Source organism: Sphaerodactylus townsendi, linkage group LG13 (genome assembly GCF_021028975.2).
Source record: "Sphaerodactylus townsendi isolate TG3544 linkage group LG13, MPM_Stown_v2.3, whole genome shotgun sequence".
Taxonomy (NCBI): Eukaryota; Metazoa; Chordata; class Lepidosauria; order Squamata; family Sphaerodactylidae; genus Sphaerodactylus; species Sphaerodactylus townsendi.
Window position 1 is genome coordinate 33,785,607 of NC_059437.1, and position 19,244 is coordinate 33,804,850.

Consider the following 19,244-nt stretch of genomic DNA (forward strand, 5'->3'; position numbering starts at 1 on the left):
TACATAGAACTACTGAGCAACAGACTACATTCCCTAACCATTTCACACATTATGCAAAGGCAAACCAAATTGTTTTCTAGTCCCCAAGAGCCTCCTTCATGGTGCTTGCAAAAGAGTTGTGACCCTCCATTTGATAACCATTGCACAGAACAGAAGGAGGAATGATTACTTCCAGTCCAGGTCTTAGGTAGTAATGGGCAATTTGTTATCATTTCTGTCTAACTATGCCAGCAGCAAAGCACCCACTAAGGAAATCAGGAGATGTCTGGTTGCAGGACTGGGAACCACCAGAAAGATTTTCATGAGTGGAGTGTCACACACACACACACACGGAACGCATGGAGGAGCAGCAGTGGCGTAGTGGTTAAGAGCAGGTGTACTCTAATCTGGAGGAACCGGGTTTGATTCCCCGCTCTGCCTCCTGAGCTATGGAGGCTTATCTGGGGAATTCAGATTAGCCTGTGCACTCCAACACACGCCAGCTGGCTGACCTTGGGCTAGTCACAGCTCTTCTGAGCTCTCTCAGCCCCACCTACCTCACAGGGTGTTCGTTGTGAGGGGGGAAGGGAAAGGAGTTTGTAAGCCCCTTTGAGTCTCCTACAGGAGAGAAAGGGGGGATATAAATCCAACTCTTCTTCTCCTTCTGGTTGATAGAAATGCTCCATACAATCTAACCTGGTGCGTGGTGAAAGGTCCTGTTCACGATAGCAAATTGTCTGGACAACATTGTCCGGATATTCCTGGACATATCAGAGAACTAAGGCATAAATGGGCTCTGAAGAAATCTCACAGCGTTTAAAGTCACAAAGTGCAGAGCGGGACACTACATTGATCTGTCAGGACAGAAGAAAAAAACACAGAGTGTGGTGAACCATAAAGACTAATTGATTTATAGCAGATAAGCTCTTGTGGGCTACAGCCCCCTTCAGCAACTGTGCACGGGAAAAGGGGAGGGGGGAGTTGTGAAGAGCAAGTTTAAAGAACATGAAACTCAAAAGGTATAGTTTGTGACATTTCTATGTGCGACTCAATCTCATCCTCCAAAGTGACATTTAGCCTTAATAGTACGCTGTCTGCATAGAATAAATAAGTCTGTCTCTGAACAAAAGACAGAAATTTGATGTAAAAATTGCCATTTCCAAACACCTGAGACAGAACATTTCCTTCTACCAGGACATTCTGTTGCTGACCTGGACATCAGAATTGTTCAACAAAGTGACTTCAAAAGGGGTGTTCCAATGAGAAACTGTTCAACTAGAATTTATTGATAAGTTTAATTGCATTATCCAGGACTTTAACAGAGCCTCTATAAATGTTGAATTACATGACATACCGGTAACAAAGTAGTCAGTGCAGAAACAAAAGTGATATGATACATTTTATTACAGTTAACCCAAATAACATATCTTTCTATTTATGGTGTAGTGGTTAAGAGCCGGTAGACTCTAATCTGGAGAATCCGGTTTGATTATCCACTCCACATGGGAGCAGAGTCTGATCTGGATAAGACTCCTGCACTCCTACATTCCTGCTGGGTGACCTTGGGCTAGTCACAGATCTTCAGAACTCTCTTAGCCTCACCTACCTGACAAGGTGTCTGTTGAGGGGAGAAGAAGGGAAAAGGAGTTTGTAAACCCCTTTGAGTCTCCTTACAGGGGAGAAGGGTGGTATAAATCCAAACTCTTCTTCTTAATTCAAATTAATAAATCAAATTAACAAATCTATCAAACTTCAGGTTGTACTTACAGAGAATATGAAAGTCTTATTTTGCCTGGTTCTAATATTCAGTAAGATAGGGGTTTCTTTGTTTTGGCTTTGAGCCTTGGTGGGTGGCTACCTGCAACCTCTGACTAAGGGGGTTGTTGACTAAACTGTTGAGAATGGTTGTACTGCTTATCTGGGGATGGGTGTCAACTCTTCCAAGCCCAGTGGGTACTTAGATAGAGCGGGTTTCTACCCATTAGGGCTCATAGAAAGGATCTCTACAATTGTTTAGAACCATTATCATTCCTGTTGTGATAAGCTCTGATTCTCCCAGGCATTCCACTTTAGGACAAGATCATGGAACTGACCAATTCCCAAGCACCAGACTCCAACTGTCAAAAGTATATTTCTCACAGGTGGACTCCAGCTCATGAAAGCTCACTCTTCAAACCTGTCTTTAAGATGCCACAAGACTCCATTTTGTTTTGCTTAAGACGAGGAGGGTTTTCTATGTTTAATCTGACAAGGAGAAAATCCTACAACAAATGAGTTCCCAGGAAAGACAGGAACAGGGTGGTAGACCCAGGGCAGGGGAACAGGGTGGCAGACCCTTGTTTTGTGTATAGCTCAATACAAACATCAAAGGGTTGCCTTGAAGGATCACAAAAAAAAAAAGATCCCTGCAGCCCTGCATCTTGTTTGCAACAGAAGCCAGCCAACCAGGTGCCCTTAGAGAGCCCTTGGAGCAGGGCACTGCAGTTCTCTAGTTTATATGTCCCTGTTACCTAATATTCAAAGGTACACTTCTATGTATAGAAGCTCCCGTAAGCTATGATTGGCCCTCCAGGAAAGCCTGATGTGGTCCTGCACATCATTCAAAAGCTCTGGGCAGGCAGAAGACAGCAGGCTGCCAGAGCAGTGTCAAGCACGCCCAGAGCCACGGCAGCAGAAGTACTCCTCTTAGACAAGCTCTGATCGCTGAGAAGTACAGCTGGAGGAGAAGCCTGTCCACTAAGCTGATGAAGCGATACATTATTAATGTGTGGTGGTGGCTTTGCCAAGAAGCCACAGCACAGATGCAAGCTCATGCGCAGAGGCAGACGAAACAGGCAGATGGGTGAACTGGGCCCTCGCAGCAAACTGCAGAAAACTGCAGGCTGCATGCATGATTGGCTCCAGGGCAAGGCTGCAGCCTAGAGCACCCCCCCACACACACACACACAAACAAACATCTGGCCCCTTCCAGCTACCCCTTGCACAAGTTTCCCACACAATGCAAACACAAAAGGACTCGACCTGTGTTCAGCACAGGTTGGAAAGCTACTGAGCCATAAAGTGATTTAAATAAATGCCTGAGAAGGGAGCACCAAGTTCTCCACTGTGACTCCTTTGTTAACCTTGCCAACCATCAAACCTGTTTACTTGTTCTTCTAATAGATAATAGCATGACTAATGTGTTCTTCCCCTTGACACTGGTGGGAAACATGGCCTGAGACACCTGGCCTCGGTGAGGAGAGAGGTGCAGCTGGCTTCAAGGTGAGAGATTTCCATCCCACAGTCTGAATGCAATGCCAGAAATCAGCACTTCAGGGGAAGGTGCAGGTGGCCTGAGATTGCTCTGGACTGACTGAATTGCTGTTCCAAACACCTTGAGGCCAAGATGCCTCTGACCTCACTGAAGCAGAGGTCGCACCTCAGGGGCAGCTTCAGCAAGGGGCCTTTCCCCACTCTCTAGGATCCTCCCTATGCCGCGCACTGCTCTCAGCACGCGGCATCCCTGGTGCGCGCCCGGGCGTCCCCACGATGCCGTTAAGAAGAGCGCCAGGGATGCCGCGCACTGAGGGGGCGCGACAGCGGCAGCGTCGGGGTGGCTGCGCTGTCGCCGCCCCTGTCATGGGGAGTGCCGGGGGACCCCGTGCTACTCTCCTCAAGTAGCGCGGGGCTTAAGGTAAGTGGGGAAAGGCCCAAAGAGACACCAAGTGCTCACTCTGGCTTGGATGCTAATGGGAAGCGAGATTTTTCCCCTGCTTCCACAACGCTTTCACGCACCTTCCTGATTTTCCCCAGATTTACTGCAGTCTTCCCTTAACGTGCTTTATTAATATCTTTTGAAAAGATTACAGCAATGCCAGGATGGCTGCTGTGTGGGCAGGAAAGTCCAGATCTCCTCAGGTCCCAACCACTCAGCACTAGTTTCCACAGCCCAGTTCCCCACAGCACCCATTTCCCTCACTTTCATTTTAAAAAACCAGTAACTGACAATTTGTTATAGCATTATAGCGCTATAGTGAGTTACTATAGTGAATTACTAATTATCCTTAGTTAGGTAGCCCCAACTGGCCTGATCTTGACAGATTTCAGAACTTAAGAAGGGTCAGCCTGGTTAGTAGAATTCATAATTCAGAGACCTTTATTGGGCATATGCAACAAAGGGACAGAATAAAAAAGTAAATCCAGTAAAAAACAGTAAAAAACAGTAAAGGTAATGAGAGCAGAAGCCAAGGAAACCTACCGTAGTTCAAACCATGCAGTAAAAATCTGGCCACGGTTTCAGTTATTTCAGCCTCAGGATTGTTGAGCAAAAGAGTCATCTTTGCATTGATGCAAAGATCCGAAAACCCAACCAAGGTTAAGGCAGAGAAGTCAGGTCTAAAGCTGTTGTATTTTGGGCAGAAGAGCAAGATGTGATCAAGGGAGTCAATATAAGAAGGGCAGAAAGAGCAGTTGGTTGTTGTGGGTTTTCCAGGCTGTGTGGCCGTGGTCTGGTAGCTCTTGTTTCTAACATTTCGCCTACATCTGTGGCCGGCATCTTCAGAGGTGTATCACAGAGGGAAGTCTGTTAGAAGAGAAGTCTGGACACACTATATAACAGACTTCTCTCTGTGATACACCTCTGAAGATGCCAGCCACAGATGCAGGCGAAACGTTAGAAACAAGAGCTACCAGACCACGGCCACACAGCCCAGAAAACCCACAACAACCAGTTGAACCCAGCTGTGAAAGACTTCGGCCATACAGAAAGAGAAGTCTCTCGTTCCGAGGGATGTCCGAAAACCGGCCCTGAAGTAGTGACGACGGAAAGGAATTGCATCTTGTGCTTGAAAATGCCCATCTGAATTTATAATTAAGGAGTTGCTTCAGATAATGGGCAACACAGAGCTTTTGGGGAATAATTCCGAAGTGCAACAGTGAACAGGAACTCTGTGCCTTGCTGAGAAGATAATGATATTCCTGCTCAAATAATTTGTTTTTAAGTTGAAGATGAATCTCGTTGGCAGCGAGCATGAGCAAGGAGTCCCAGGAAAGGCCCAGTGAGGAGATCTTTACCTGGTTTGTATTTGAATAGACAGTCTCCAAGGAGCACCAGGGTCATGACGTTGCCTGCAAGCACTGGCAAACCACCTCTGAATTGCCTTGAAAACCCCACCAAGGTCTCCATAAGTCAGCTATGACTTGATGGCACAAAAATATATTAAAAACCCTCCTCTCCCTTGTGGAAAAGGTGGGAAAGGAATGCTGTGGAGGCCTGGGGCAAGGAAGACACGAGACACTCCACCCTGTGGAAAGCCCCTTCCTGTTGTTGTGCTGTATTGGCAGTCCCGGAGGCAACAAGAGCACTCCTGAGAATCAGTTGCCTTGTGGAAGACACCAAAGCACACACCTGGTCCACACAGGAGAAAAGGAGTGGATTCAAGAAGGAGCGGCCAGCCATTTAGTCAACTGTGCACAGCCGACAATTTTCTCAGGATCAAACAACCACCTTCTCGCCTTGCAAATGGGCCTCTGGCTCAGACTGTGTGGCTGCAGACTGAGGCAGCTGACAAATGCAAATTGCCCTGTGGCAGCCCTGTTGCCTCTACATTGCATCAGAAGTCACAGTGGCAACAAGAGTGATCTTTTATTTATTTCCTTATTTCATTTGCATCCTGCTTTTCTCCCCAAGGGGGATCAAACACAGCTCACTTTGGAGGGTTGTGAGGTTTCTGGGTTGTACGGCCATGCTCCAGTAGCATTTTCTCCTGACGTTTCCTCCTACATCTGTGGCTGGCATCTGACAACACTCCAGTGTTTCCAGCTGTGAAAGCCTTCGACAATACACAGCTTACTTTGCTCATCTCTCTTCCACTGTGCCCTCATGACAACCCTGAGAGGTAGGTTAGGCTGAGAGAGAGCAACTGGCTCAAGATCACCCAGTGAGCTTTCCATGGAAGAGCTAGGATTTGAATCTGGGTCTCCCAGACCCTAGTGCCACACTCTAACCACTACACCACACTGCCGCTGAGAAAACTCAATGTGTGAGAACTGCTTGCCACCTCTGCATCCTGTGGCAGCCTTCGTTGCCAGCACTGCCATTTCCAAAGGGTGGCTGAGACAGAGTTTCTATGAGAAGTGCAGGATCTGTGCAGTATTCAGGGCTACAGATTAGGGACATGGCACGGGAAAGCGGCTTTGCCAGTTTATGTAACAAATGAGACTCTGGGTCTCAGCTTGTTCAGCAAGAATGTGGATGACTCGGTTCTCCTTAAGTATCTCCCTTGATGCAAATTCCAACTGTGTCTGGACAGCTTGTTCCAGCACTTAATTGGCCTTACAGTTAACATCCAGCTGTAATGGAGGTTGCCGCAGCTCCTGCTGTTCAAGTCCTCCACTCGCAAGCGGCAGAGAGAATTCTTCTTCCCTATTTCCTTTCTAGGAGCTGGTAAAGGAGCTGTGAATTGCCCACACGACACCTTCCTCATTTCGCCAGGTCCTCCTCCATCCAATCTCATTTGCTTTGACACGGAGACATTAATTGCTCCAGAGGCTGAAACTTTCCCACATATTGGTGGTCATGTCTTCCAGTCCACATTGATTTGGCTTCCTCATTAGACAGCTGCACAGAATCTCTGAGGGGCCCCGTCTAAGTGAGCCCTCCTTTCCTCCACACTAGGCCAAAATGAACAAGTCGAAGAACTCTGTAAAAGATAAATTGTCCCAATTTGAATCACAGCTCTGTAAGAAGAGGGGTGTTAATCATTCCACCTCATCTTGGTTTCACTAACTGAGATTGGGCTTCCTGCATCATTTTAAAGGGTTGTTTGTTTGTTTTTTGCCATGTCTTTTAAAAAATGTATTTCTTCAAATATGTATCAGCTATTTTAGATCAGCTACTAACCAAAAGTGCTGACCTATTTAATGGGGCGGGAGGGGTGGGATTCTTAGGTGGGAGGGACCATATTCTTCTGGAGTTTGTTATACAGTGAAAAGGGGAAGCCAAGTGTAGTTAGACACACATTCTAGGCTTTAAGAAAGCTGATTTCAGTAAACTTCGGGAGCTACTGGGTGCAATCACACCGTGGCTAAGAATACAAAAAGAGAAAGGAGTGAATGATGGAAGGGAGTTTCTTAAAACTGAGATCTTGAAGACACCATTTCAAACAGTTCCAATGAGGAGGAAAAAAGAGGAGGTGTCTAAATTAACCAGGATGGATGTCTGAAGAACTCTCGACTGAGCTAAGACATTAAAGGGACATGTACAAGAAATGGAAAAGGGGGGAAATCACCAAAGATGAATTCAAACAAATAGCCAGCAGGTTTAGAGAACAAGTCAGCAAAGCTAAAGCACAGAATGAACTCAGGCTCGCTAGAGAAATTAAAAACAATAAAAAGGCTTTTTTGGTTATGTCCGTTGCAAAAAGAAGAACAAAGAATTGGTAGGATCACTGTGTGGAGAAGATGACAAAATGATAACAGGGGACAGAGAAAAGACAGGACTACTCAGTGCCTTCTTTGTCTTGGTCTTCTCCCAAAAGGAAAACAGCGAGTGCTCAACCTGGGGAAAATGGAGTAGATGATGCAGTAGAAGAAATCCAGCACAGAATAGATATATTTTTGGAATACCTGGCTACTCCAAATGAATTGAAGTTGCCAGAGTCTGATGAACTACATCCAAGGATATCAAAAAAAAAAAAAAACTGGCGGAAGTAATTGCAGGACCACTAGCAATTAATCTTTGATAATTCCTGGAGAACAGGAAAAGTTCCAGCAGACTGGAGGAAGGCTAATATTGTCCCCATCTTCAAAAAGGGGGGCAGGGGGAAAGGACCCAAACATTTACCCCTCAGACAGCCTGACATCAATACAGGAAAGATTCTAGAGCAGATCATTAAACAGACAGTCTGTAAGAACTTAGAAGGAGACTCTGTGATCACTAAAAGTCAACATGGGTTTCTCAAAAACAAGTCATGCCAGACTTATCTCTTTTTTTATTGGTTGATGAAGGGACTACCTTGATTTCAGTAAGACCCACATGATATTCTTGAAAAAAAAAGCTAGTAAAATGTGGGCTAGACAATGCTACTATTAGGTGGGTTTGTAATTGGTTGAATGACCAAATCCAAAGGGTGCTCACCAATGGCTCATCTTTATCCTGGAGAGAAGTGATGCGTGCCACAGGGTTCTGTCCTGAGCCCAGTACTATTCAATATTTTTATCAGTAACTTGAATCAGTAACTTAACTTTTTAAGTAAGGGTTTTGCGGGACGCCAATTTCATGTAGCAATCGCTGTTTTAAATTAAATTAATATTTTAGCGTTTATGGGGCTGAGTTCTTAATGTTAGGTATTATTTATTGGTTGTTATTTACTCGCCCCTCTTGTTATTGTATTTTATGTTGATGTTGTACACTGCCTGGAGCCCTCCAAGATGGGGCGGTATACCAAATTGAATTAATAATGATAATGATAATGATAGAATAGAGAGCATGCTAATCAAATTCGCAGATGACACCAAATTAGGAAGTGTATGTTTTTATCTCATGTTCTTACATATCTAATACCCCAGAGGACAGGGTCAGAATTCAAAATGAACTTGACAGATTAGAGTATTGGGCCAAAACTAACAAATGAATTTCAACAGCGGGGAAATGTAAGCTATTACACTTAGGCAGGAAAAAAGCAAAATGCCCAGATATAAGATGGGTGAAACTTGGACTGACATCTTTACATGTGAAAGGGACCTGGGAGTCTTAGTAGACCACAAGCTGAACTCGAGGCAACATTGTGATGTTGCAGCTAAGAAAGCCAATGCAATTCTGGGATGCAACAATAAGAATCTTGTGTTTAGATCAGGGGTAGGGAACCTGCGGCTCTCCAGATGTTCAGGAACTACAATTCCCATCAGCCCCTACCAGCATGGCCAATTGGCCATGCTGACAGAGGCTGATGGGAATTGTAGTTCCTGAACATCTGGAGAGCCGCAGGTTCCCTACCCCTGGTTTAGATCAAGGGAAGTAATAGTACCGCACTATTCTTCACCTGAAATACTGTGTCCAGTTCTGGGCACCACAATTCAAGAAGGATATTGACAAGCTGGAGCATGTCCCGAGGAGAACAACCAAAATGGTAAAAGGTCTGGGTTCTATGCTCTATGAGAAGCAGCTTCAGGAGCTAGGTATGTTTAATCTGGAGAAGAGAAGGTTCAGAGGTGACATGATAGCCATGTTTAAATATCTGAAGGGATGTCATGCTGAAGAGGGAGCAAGCTTGTTTTCTGCTGCTCCAGAGACTAAGACGGGAGTAATGCATTCAAACTACAGGAAAAGAGATTCTACATAAACATTAGGAAGAACTTCCTGACTGTAAGGGCTGTTCAACAGTGGAATATGCTGCCTCAGAGGGTGGTGGAGTCTCCTTCTTCAGAGGTTTTTAAACAGAGGCTGGATGGCCATCTGTCAGGAGTGCTTTGATTGTGTATTCCTGCATGGCAGGGGTTGGACTGGATGGCTCTTCTGGCCTCTTCCACGATTCTATGTACCCAAAAGAGTTTACGCAGTTTCCCTCTCCTCCATTTTATCCTCTGCGTTGATTAGGCTGAGAGATTGTGACTGGCAGAGTCAATGGCAGAGCTGGGATTCGAACTTGGATCTCGTAGGACTAAAATTCCCATCAGCCCCTGCCAGCGTGGCCATAACATCTGGAGTGCCAAAGGTTCACCATCATGGTCCTAGTCTGACAAATTAACCACTACGCCATGATGACAGAAACCCAGGAAGCTGCAATTAGTGGATAGTGAGTGGGCGCTGAAGGATTACATCCCCTCTCCCATTCCCACACAGCTTGAAACTGAATCATGGCTGCCCACATACAACTTGCTTTTTACCGAGTGACAAAAATCCACTGTCTTGTTTGCTTTGGCCTCCTGTCAGTTCCTAGCCTATATGATTGAAGGAGAGCCCATCACCACGAGCTACTGCACCCTTTCTATGGCAAAGCCTCTGTAAGGAAAGAAAGGGATATCTGACCATGGGACAGCATCACAAGCTGGATTCTTCTGAGCAGGAGACAGAGAATGAGGGGAGTGAGGCCAGCTCATCCTTGGCCACAGCATCCTCTGCTGGCTATAGCTAGCTTGGGCAAGAGTCAGGTGCTGATGTGACACAAGCCTCCGGCCCCCTAGGGCCAATTTTGGTCCTGTGCCCTCCCTGTCAGTGACACTGGCCACCTGCCAACCTCAGCCCCCAGAGCTTTTCTGCTGGCTATGCCGAAGTTGCTGCCAAGGATCAGCCAAGTCAAAAGGAACAAAATGGAGCCACGAGAAAGGCTGTGATCAATGAAGTGGAAGGGTGCAGAGCAGGATGCCGGAGGTGGGAGAGGGAAAGAGAGCAGCAGAGGTGGGGAATAAAAGACTGGTATGCATTACTGGTCAAATAATCCAGAAAGTTTTGCTTTTCTGGGCTGCCAGAGGTAGACCCTTTCAAGTATTTGCTTTCTTCCTCTTCTCCTCACCCTGGAAGCCTTGAGGTGACAGCAGCTGGGATGAGTGCCAAAAGGACTGATATTTTAGAGTGTTTGTGGTATAGTGGTAGGCTGTCAAACTAGGATCTGGGAGACCTGGGTTCAAATTCCCACTCTGACATAGAAGTCTGCTGGGTGATTTTGAAGCAGTCTCACACTCTCAGCCTGGTTTACTTCATAGCATTGTTGTGAGGATAAAATGGAGACAGTCCCAACAGGGGATAAAGGCAGGGGATAAAGGAAGTGTTAAGTGCTGTTAAACCCCACTGATTTTCATGCGAAGAACTAAATCGTGATCCTTTACCTGGGAATAAGCTCGGTTGCTGGTAATGGGGCTTGCTTCTGAGTAAACCCTCCTAGGGTCATGATTCACCTGTTGGAAGAGTTGCACAATTGCTTCAAAGCAAAGCCACTGACTACCACCAAGCTTACTCCTGAGTAACGCACGCCTTGGAACCAACCAGTTTTTCTAAACTAAAACCTCAGTATTCAGGTTAAATTGCCGAGTTGGCACTTTGCGATAAATAAGTGGGTTTTGGATTGTGGTTTGGGCACTCAGTCTCGAAAAAGTTCGCCATCACTGATCTAGGACATAGATGTCTCACTCGTGGCCCTCCAGATGTTATGGACTACAGTTCCCATCATCCCCTGCCAGCATCATGCATCATGTAGTCCATAACATCTGGAGGGCTGCGAGTGTGACACCTGTGATCTAGGAGAATGTTAAGCTCAAGGCAGACTGTAGACCACCTGGTACTGCTGTCCCACACAGCCACTCCAGTCACGCACAGAACAAAGGCACATTTTACCCACTGGGACTGCAGCAGCCCTGAGCGGTCAAGCCAGGCAAGCTGTGCTGTTGTGGACCCTCTGACTCAAACCACTGTCTCAAGCTGCTGGCAAAGAATCATTCTTCACTGGCTGGCCTTTTGAGGCCCTGAGGCATGACTGGGTGTGGAACTGATGGAGCTCCTTCCACCAACTCAAAGCACCGGGCCAATTAGCAGCTGCTCACCGGGTCTTTTAACAAGCAGAGATCTTTCTCACCCTGGTGTATTTTTGCCAGCATTGCTGGGGACTGTCCTTGGGACCCTCTGATTCTCTGAGCTACAGACCTTCCTTAAGACTCCTCACAAGGCAACTCCCAGGCTGCTCTGAATGCCCTACCCATTTTAATGCCTAATGAGTTAATTCTCCGTCTTCATGTTACACTCATTCTCTTCAGGCAGTAGGTTAAAAGTGGCACATTCCCCTCTAGCCACTGACGGGGATGTGGAGGTAGGGTGGCCAGATCCAAGTTGGGAAACTCCTGGAGATTTCAGGAAGGAGCCTGGGGAGGGCCTGCGATAGAGGTGGGGGGCAGCAGCAGCCGCACCTGGCCAGGAGCTTGCCGCTGGCCCGCCGGGCGCTCTCAGCCTGACAGCGGTGGCTGCCGGGCTGGGCCCCCCTCCTCCATTGCAGCTCCCAATAGAGGTGGGGGACAGCAGCAGCTGGTGCCAGGCCAGGAGTCTGCCGTGGGTCTGCTGGGCTCTCCCAGCCCAGTGCCGGCTGCTGCCAGGCTGCCCAACCTCCATTGGAGGCCGCGAGCAGGTGGGGGTCCCTGCTGGAATGCACAGCAATGGAGTAGTGGCAGAGAAATGTAGATGGAACAGACCAGGTTGCTGCCTTAGACATGTCCTCAAGTTTGAGGTAAAATACCTCAGAATACACCCTTCAACACATCAACTAGGGGAATTGATCTCTGCAGTCTCGACATGCATTGCAATTCTGTAGTCTTGACATATGCTGTAATCTCCAGGTCCCGCTTGGAGGCTGGCATGCCTGTGATAGGTGATGTGAAAGCCCTCTGCTTGAGACCCTGGAGACTCACTGCCAGTCTGAGCAGGGAATTGAGCTTTATGGTCTGATTCAGCATAAAAAAGCTTCCTGGGTTCATGGGTCATGTGAGTCCCACCGCATATTATTTTTTCTAAAGAAAGGAAATTCCACCTGGAGAAAGATTATTTCTTTACAGCTGAACTAGTCCCACAGTTTCAACTATCTGGGGAGAAGGCTAATGCAGAATAGGAGAAGGCTAATGCAGAATAGGGGACCCCAGTAAAGAGCTAAACAAGAACAGAATTTTGCGGACTCTTTCCTCTAGAAAGGCCCAAAATCTTTGGCAGCCAAAGATTGCCATCTAGTGGAAATACTAATGTACTACAGATACAGAAAGGCATTAAAGATGACATTAAAGATGTTTAGACCACTAGCAAAAATCTTCCTTTCAGATTAATTCACTGGACTGCTGTGTTACTCCTTTCACATCAGATGTCTTTCTAGTGGCTAAAGGTGGTCTATGCACAATCTTTCAAGACTAGAATGCCCCATGGTAGTAACTTCCGTGACACCTTTCTTTGCTTCCCTTTACCAAAACTGCCTGGAGGGCTAGCTGGAAGCAGAAATTACCACAATGTATTTTACCTAAAGCTGGCTGGTTGTGTGTGCGTATCTTGCCCGTACCCCCACACACACAAGGTGGCAGATGAAATGATGTCTTTGGGAAGTCCAAGGAAAGATCAATCGAAAGAAAGTACAGAGGATCAGAAAAGAAGGTTAAATCCCTTCAGGACGCAGGATAATTGAAGCTCAGAATGCTTATCATAGACTAGGAAAGAGGAATGTCAGCATGATTCACAAGCAAAGTCAAGGAAACCATAAAAGGCAACACTGTTCCCTTTAAAATGTAGAAGTCGTGCCTAAATGAGCTGAAAAAGAAGGCACACAAGCTCTGTCAAAACAGTTGCCAGTTCATGACAAAAATATATTTTTGCCTCTAAAAATGTTTAGACCAAACAATAAGTTTTTTAGCTAAATCAGAAGCAGGAAACTGTCCAGTTGGACTACTGGGTGGGAAAGGAGTTAAAGGATGGCTAAGAAAGACAGAGATTGGAGAGAAGGGGAACAACTTCTCTTCACCTCTTTTCGCGATGGAAGACGTGTGATAATTACACAACCCGGAACTGCTATTTGCAGAGATGCGTCTGAAGAAGTGACAAGACAGAAAGTTCGAATGCCGATGGACAAATTAAAAATGAACACATCACTGGGTCCAGAGAGCATCCACTCCAATTTCTCAAAGAATGTAAATGTGAAATGTTTTTCTCCCAACAAGACTAGTCAATTCATGACTAAAAGCAGCTCCCTAAAAGCAGGTTGGAAAACAGCAAACAATTTGCTAATTTTTAAAAAGGTTTTGGGGAAAACCTGAAAAGTATAAGCAAGTTAGCCTGATGCCTGTTTCAGGTAAATTGACAGAAACTATTTTTAAATATAGACATAATTACGCATATAGAGGAACAAGACCTGCTGAAGAAAAATCAGCATGGCTTCCATGAATTTCTGCCTCACAAGCCTATTGAAGTTTCTCAAGAGCTGGAGGGAGTGAATAGTGATTAATAAACATATCTAAACTTTCAAAAGGCCTGTGACAAAGACCCTCAAAATCTTTGGAGTTCTCCATACATTAACACCCCACTAGACCACAGGAAACAGACAGTAGAAATAAATGGGAGGCTCTCACAATAAAGAAAAGTAAGAGGTGAAGTCACACAAGGATTAGAATTGGTGCCAGTGCTTTTTAATTTATTCATAAATAATCAGGAATCAGGATGGGTGAGTAGAGAAATGGCTAAGTTTATCCAGGATGGTGAAAACTGAAGCAGGCTGTGAGACGCACCAAAGGGATCTCTGTGCCTCTGCTTCTGGGGCATGTGGTTCACCACTATGAGGAAACAAGATGCTAGAGAGATGTTGGTGTGAGCAGGAATATTTCATTCGTGAGTGGGAGCAAGGCAGGCAATAGCAGAGAAAGTGGCCAGTCTAGGACTAGCCATCTATTCAACAGCCACCTTTCTTAAGATGAGTGAGCACCCCTTCTCTTTATAGGCAGGTACCAGACCTCTGTGACAAAGAACAGAAGAATATCACATGCCTGATTCTGAATTCAATAAGTTGATCAATAGAGGTGGGGAGAACTTGTGCACAAAAAGAAACAGAGCAGAGTACTGAGTACATGAGTCCCATCCCCACAGCTCTCTCTCTCTCATTTGTACTGTACACATTTCAGCGGAAAATTCCTGCACAGTTGGAGGTTCTTTTCTGTTCCCACTGTAACTCCCATTATTCAGCTCCAGGGATTCTCCCAAGCTCTGCACCAAACCAGGCTTTCTGCATCCCGTTGCACAAATCCTCACAGCGGATTCTTGGAACCTCCTTGCCTGGATACGTTAGCAACTACCTTGTGACTCTCATGGAGAAGGCAACATTTTAGGCACATGTCCAAAGCCACCTGATTTTTAAAAAATAGGCAAAGTGTTTGAAAGAGAGATGTGTGTGCAAGCAGGAAACGACTCCAAGATGACTTCCTCCTGTCTTCTGTTTTGAGTATTCACTGAAGGTTCAGCGGAGGACACCAAATTCATAGGCAGAAACTATAATTCAACCAGACAACCCTGCAGTCCCTTAATCAGAACTCTTACTGTTCCCATTCTGAGGCTCAGAAGAAAGTGAAGTTAAAAAAGGAAAGTGGAGGAAACGTCCACCAAGTCCTGCTTTAATCAGATTTGCTACTAAGCTCTTTTCACTGCCTGCCAACACCCCTGATAACGTCTGTTTCAGGCAGGGGTTTGGTTCTGAGCACAGCAGAAGGGGTTGCCTGTTCCTGCCTGGACCATGCTTGTCCGGGGGGGCCGAGGGGTGTGTGAAAAGAAACTAGAACAATAATCCCATCAGGCCATTCTTCCCTGGGGCCTGCTGCTTGCTCACCTCCTCAAGGGAATCTAGGAGTTCTCAGAACAGAACACCTGCAGTCTTCTTCAGAGGTTGTGCTTTGGGTGCTCCCGCCTCCTGAGATTCGGTGCGTGGCAACCTGGGAGAGGGCCTTCTCAGGTGTGACTCCGAAGTTCTGGAATTTTCTCCCCAGTGAGACTTATTTGTCTCCTCCTGATTCCATCTTCTGCCAGTAAATGAATAGTCTCATTTGGCATTCTCTTGGCGATCCCACCTGCCCACCCAATGTTTTAATTGTTGTTATGTTTTCATATATGTATTTTAGCTCTAGTTTTAATTGTTTTCATGATGTGCTTTGTGTTGGGTTTAACCATTTTTAAGAAGCCATTTTATTATGTATATTTTAACGTTTGGCCACCTTGGTGGGCCTTATGAGGGCAGAAAGGCAGGGTATAAACTCTGTGAAAACTAAAATAAACGCCTGATCTTCAGAATGATGTCGCCCAAAATGAGAAAAATGTCCAGTGAGATGGAAGTGCTGCAGGCCTTTTTGGCATTAAACCTTGTTCCCTCTGTCAGCAGGATGTGCTCCCTGGGTTTCCCAGAAAGTCCTTCCTGTGGTGCACAGTCCTCTCTGCCAGCCATGCAGTAAACTCCATGTTCCATTAGCAGCAGATCTGCTCCCCTTAAGGGATAAGTGCAGGCTAGCCAGGGACAAAGGCCAGCTCTGTGCAGGGTAAGAATCTCATTGAACTCCAGCAATTCCAAATTGTTGCTTAGGAAAATTCCACCCTGACGTAAAGGGCTGCTCACAACAGCTTACTGGTAAGTCAAGTACTAAGATGCTTTAGAAAAACGTCTATTAAAAGCCTATTCTTCAACAGAGAGTGAGCCAGAATACTGGGAGAACGACATCCCCATGGGCAGTTTTCATGCGCCTGTCAGCCGGTGGGTACATGTGTCTGCCAACCTTCTCCTCCTAAATGTTTTAAATGTTCCCAGTGTGAGAAAGTTAATCAGTCAAAATTATTGCACCATATGCAGTCAATACAGCAACTTAACAGTTGTGATTTTATTGTAACCATCAGGAAAGCAGGTCAAAGCAGGTTGAAGATGGAGCAGGTTGGAGCAGAGCCTGAGGAGAGCAGAAGCCACTGCCAGCCTCCGGAGATGTGCTTTTAAAAGCATGGAGGCTTGGGGGTGGGGCTTGGGGGCAGGGGCCAGCCTCAAGCCCCACTTCTGAGAGGGAGGGCTCGGGGCCCCACCCCAAGCCCCGCCCCCTTGGCCTCCGTGCTTTTAAAAGCACATCTCCGGAAGCTGGCAGTGGCTTCTGCTCTCCCCAGGCTCTGGGGAGGACAGAAGCTGGGCTGCGGGGAGTGGAGCTCGAGCCCTGCCCCGAGCCCCACCACCAGGCGCAGAAGGGTGCCCAAAGAAGGTTTGTCTCCAGGCACCATCCCCCCATCCCCCCCCCCCCGCCATACGCCTCTAGGTTTCAAAATGCCCCTGAGCATAGTTGGGAGAGTTCCCATAGTCACTTCCTCTGCCTGGGTCAGTTGCCAGTCAACCGTGTGGGTTCGCTCCCACTCTCCCTCCCTGTGTGTTCAATGAATTTGTAGGGCTGTCGTGTGCACCAGGCTACAGCATCAGGCAGTTCACTAAAAGAAGTAGCTATTGGATTTCAGATGCATTTCACTTAAAAGAAGAACACTCAACACAACTATTAGCAAAGGCCATTCAACAGGCAAAATTAAAATCATTTTTTAAAAATGAAGGTGTACTGTGCCATGAACAAGGTGTCACCAAACAGACTAGCACAGCAACTGTTCCTTTGCTGTTGAGGAAAAGCAAGCGAAGACCCCACCCCACTCCCTTCGTATAGGGGGCATGGACAGCTCACTGCTCGAAGTACATTAGACGATTTACTGGTGCAGCAGATAGATTGTTGTGTTCACTTTATTTTATTGACCTCATGTATATCCCATCTTTCTTTCCAATGGGAACCCAAGGTGGCTGACATCATTCTCCTCTCCTCCATTTTATCCTCACAACAACCCTGTGAGGTGGGATAGGCTGAGAGAATCCGATTGGCCCAAGGTCACTCAGCAAACCTCTATGGCAGAGTGAGGATTCTAAGCTGGGGTCTTACAGATCCTTGTCCAACATAATGACCTCCTCATCCAATAGCTCCTCACTTTGTAAAAGAAAGAAAAAAATTTTTTTAAAATATTGCTCAAAACACTGAAAATAAAATCTTTCAGTTTTTTTTTTACTCAAAGCAAACAGAACAGCTGAGCCAAGGATGAGTAAGTGTGCTTGTTCCCACAAGCACGTGCTCAAAGACTTGGCAGAAGCCTCTGGCAGAATCTCCTACTCAGGCTTGACAGCAGAGGCCAAAAGGACTTTTAGCTACGTGCAAGGCTGCCTCCAAAGCTTCGGACTGAAAGAAAAAGAGTCCGTGTCCCGGTTTCCGAGACGACCGTCTTCCTTCTTGCTAACAGAAGTTCTTCATAAAACAGTAGCTTTTCTCACTCTGCTCCACACAAGCGTTAGTCTTTCTCTTCCTCACTCCAGTAATTTTTTTACTCTTGAGGTAGAAGCTGTCTTCCTGCTCTCTTCCCCCAGAGTGTTCTCTCTGTCCAGATTCAACACTATTGTCCATTTTGCTCCCAGTTCTAGATTCAGGAAGCACTGCCTGGAAAACCAACACTTATGAACCACTTGTCCTCTACAGTGAACTGGAGATACTGGGATTCAGTCCAGGCTCCGAGGCAGGATGAAGCTGGTCGGCTTTGTTTCTCCCAAACTCAATCACAAGCGGCTTCCCCAGCAGGTTGAACCCATTCACCAGTTTCAACGCTGCCTGCGCCATCGAGACACCTGAAACCAGACAGGGAGACAAACTTAGCATTCAGAAATCCACCTGAGGTGATGTTGACAATTCAGGCCAAAAGGGGCAGAGATGAGTTGGGGGCATTCCCAACACAACGGGGTGCTGAGAAACCTCCTGGGTTTTGCCAACACCTAAGTGTATTTTTTTCAAAATGATGCTGGAAGTTGGCTACTTACTAGGAAATGTGAGAAAGGCCTGCCCTCTCATGCGCCCACTCAGCATGCGGAAATGAATCTGCGGGCCACCTTTTTCCTGGAACCTTGCGAACAACGACACCAGGTTCTTCACTGTCACACGAGGGCTGAGGTTCTTCAGATACAACACCTAGTCCACATCCAAGAACGCAGACTGTTATCAGCGGCTTTCAATGGAAGGAGAAACCTGTGCACTTGCTCACAACACACAACTGGACCGTTGCATAACCCACGCTGAAAGCAGGTTCTGGAATACAGCACTAGAGCCCAGACAAGAGAAAGGAAGGGAGTTACCTTGTTTGGCTCACCAGGACTATAGGAGGAAAACCTGGGGATCTTGCAGATTTCTTCCTCTGAGAGACGATTCTTTAGGATCTCCTCTTCGGGGACAAACTCTACCAGCTCTGTCACCTCCACAGGCCCGGAAGCAGACTGTGGGGTTAGGTCTTGCCCAACCAGAGAAGTACTAGGGATCCCAGAGCAAGAGGAGCTTGTATCACTTATGGAAGGCTGGATCAATTCAGGCTGCCCTTGGCTGAGTATTTCTTGATAAACTGTATCCAGGTGAGCCATTGGGTCCTTCTCATGTGTGGCTTTCTGCTTAACCTCATCTGAGACATAAAGATAACCAAAAAGCACAATACATGATGTTATCAGGGGATACCCTTCTGCTAAAGCATTTCCAAAAGGGGCAATAAATTCAGATTGCCCTCCCAAGTGGACAGGTATTGGCACATAACTGCTGGGGATACACTGTATAGCTGCCAAAGAGGTTATGTCAAAGATTTTGCTGCTATCTTATTGTGTGTTCTCCCAGTGCAAACGTCAGCAAAGTTATACTTCACAGATTTAAAAGGAGGTAACTGTTTATATTATACTGTAATTGTGGAGGATCGTTTTAGGATATAATCA

At 46.4% G+C, this 19,244-nt stretch overlaps 1 protein-coding gene across 2 annotated transcripts in view; it reads right to left on the minus strand.

Annotated features, from left to right (window-relative positions):
* Positions 1–17,185: 17,185 nt before the first annotated feature.
* The window catches only part of RBM41 (RNA binding motif protein 41), a 40,376-nt gene continuing 38,317 nt past the window's right edge, over positions 17,186–19,244 (minus strand). For both annotated transcript variants that reach the window (XM_048514845.1, XM_048514846.1), the window contains exons 6-8: positions 18,627–18,943; positions 18,315–18,462; positions 17,186–18,125 (exon numbers count right to left, since the gene is read on the minus strand). In XM_048514845.1, the coding sequence (XP_048370802.1) occupies positions 17,974–18,125; positions 18,315–18,462; positions 18,627–18,943 (617 nt within the window). In that variant the 3' untranslated portion in view covers positions 17,186–17,973. The remainder of the gene's footprint in view (positions 18,126–18,314; positions 18,463–18,626; positions 18,944–19,244) is intronic.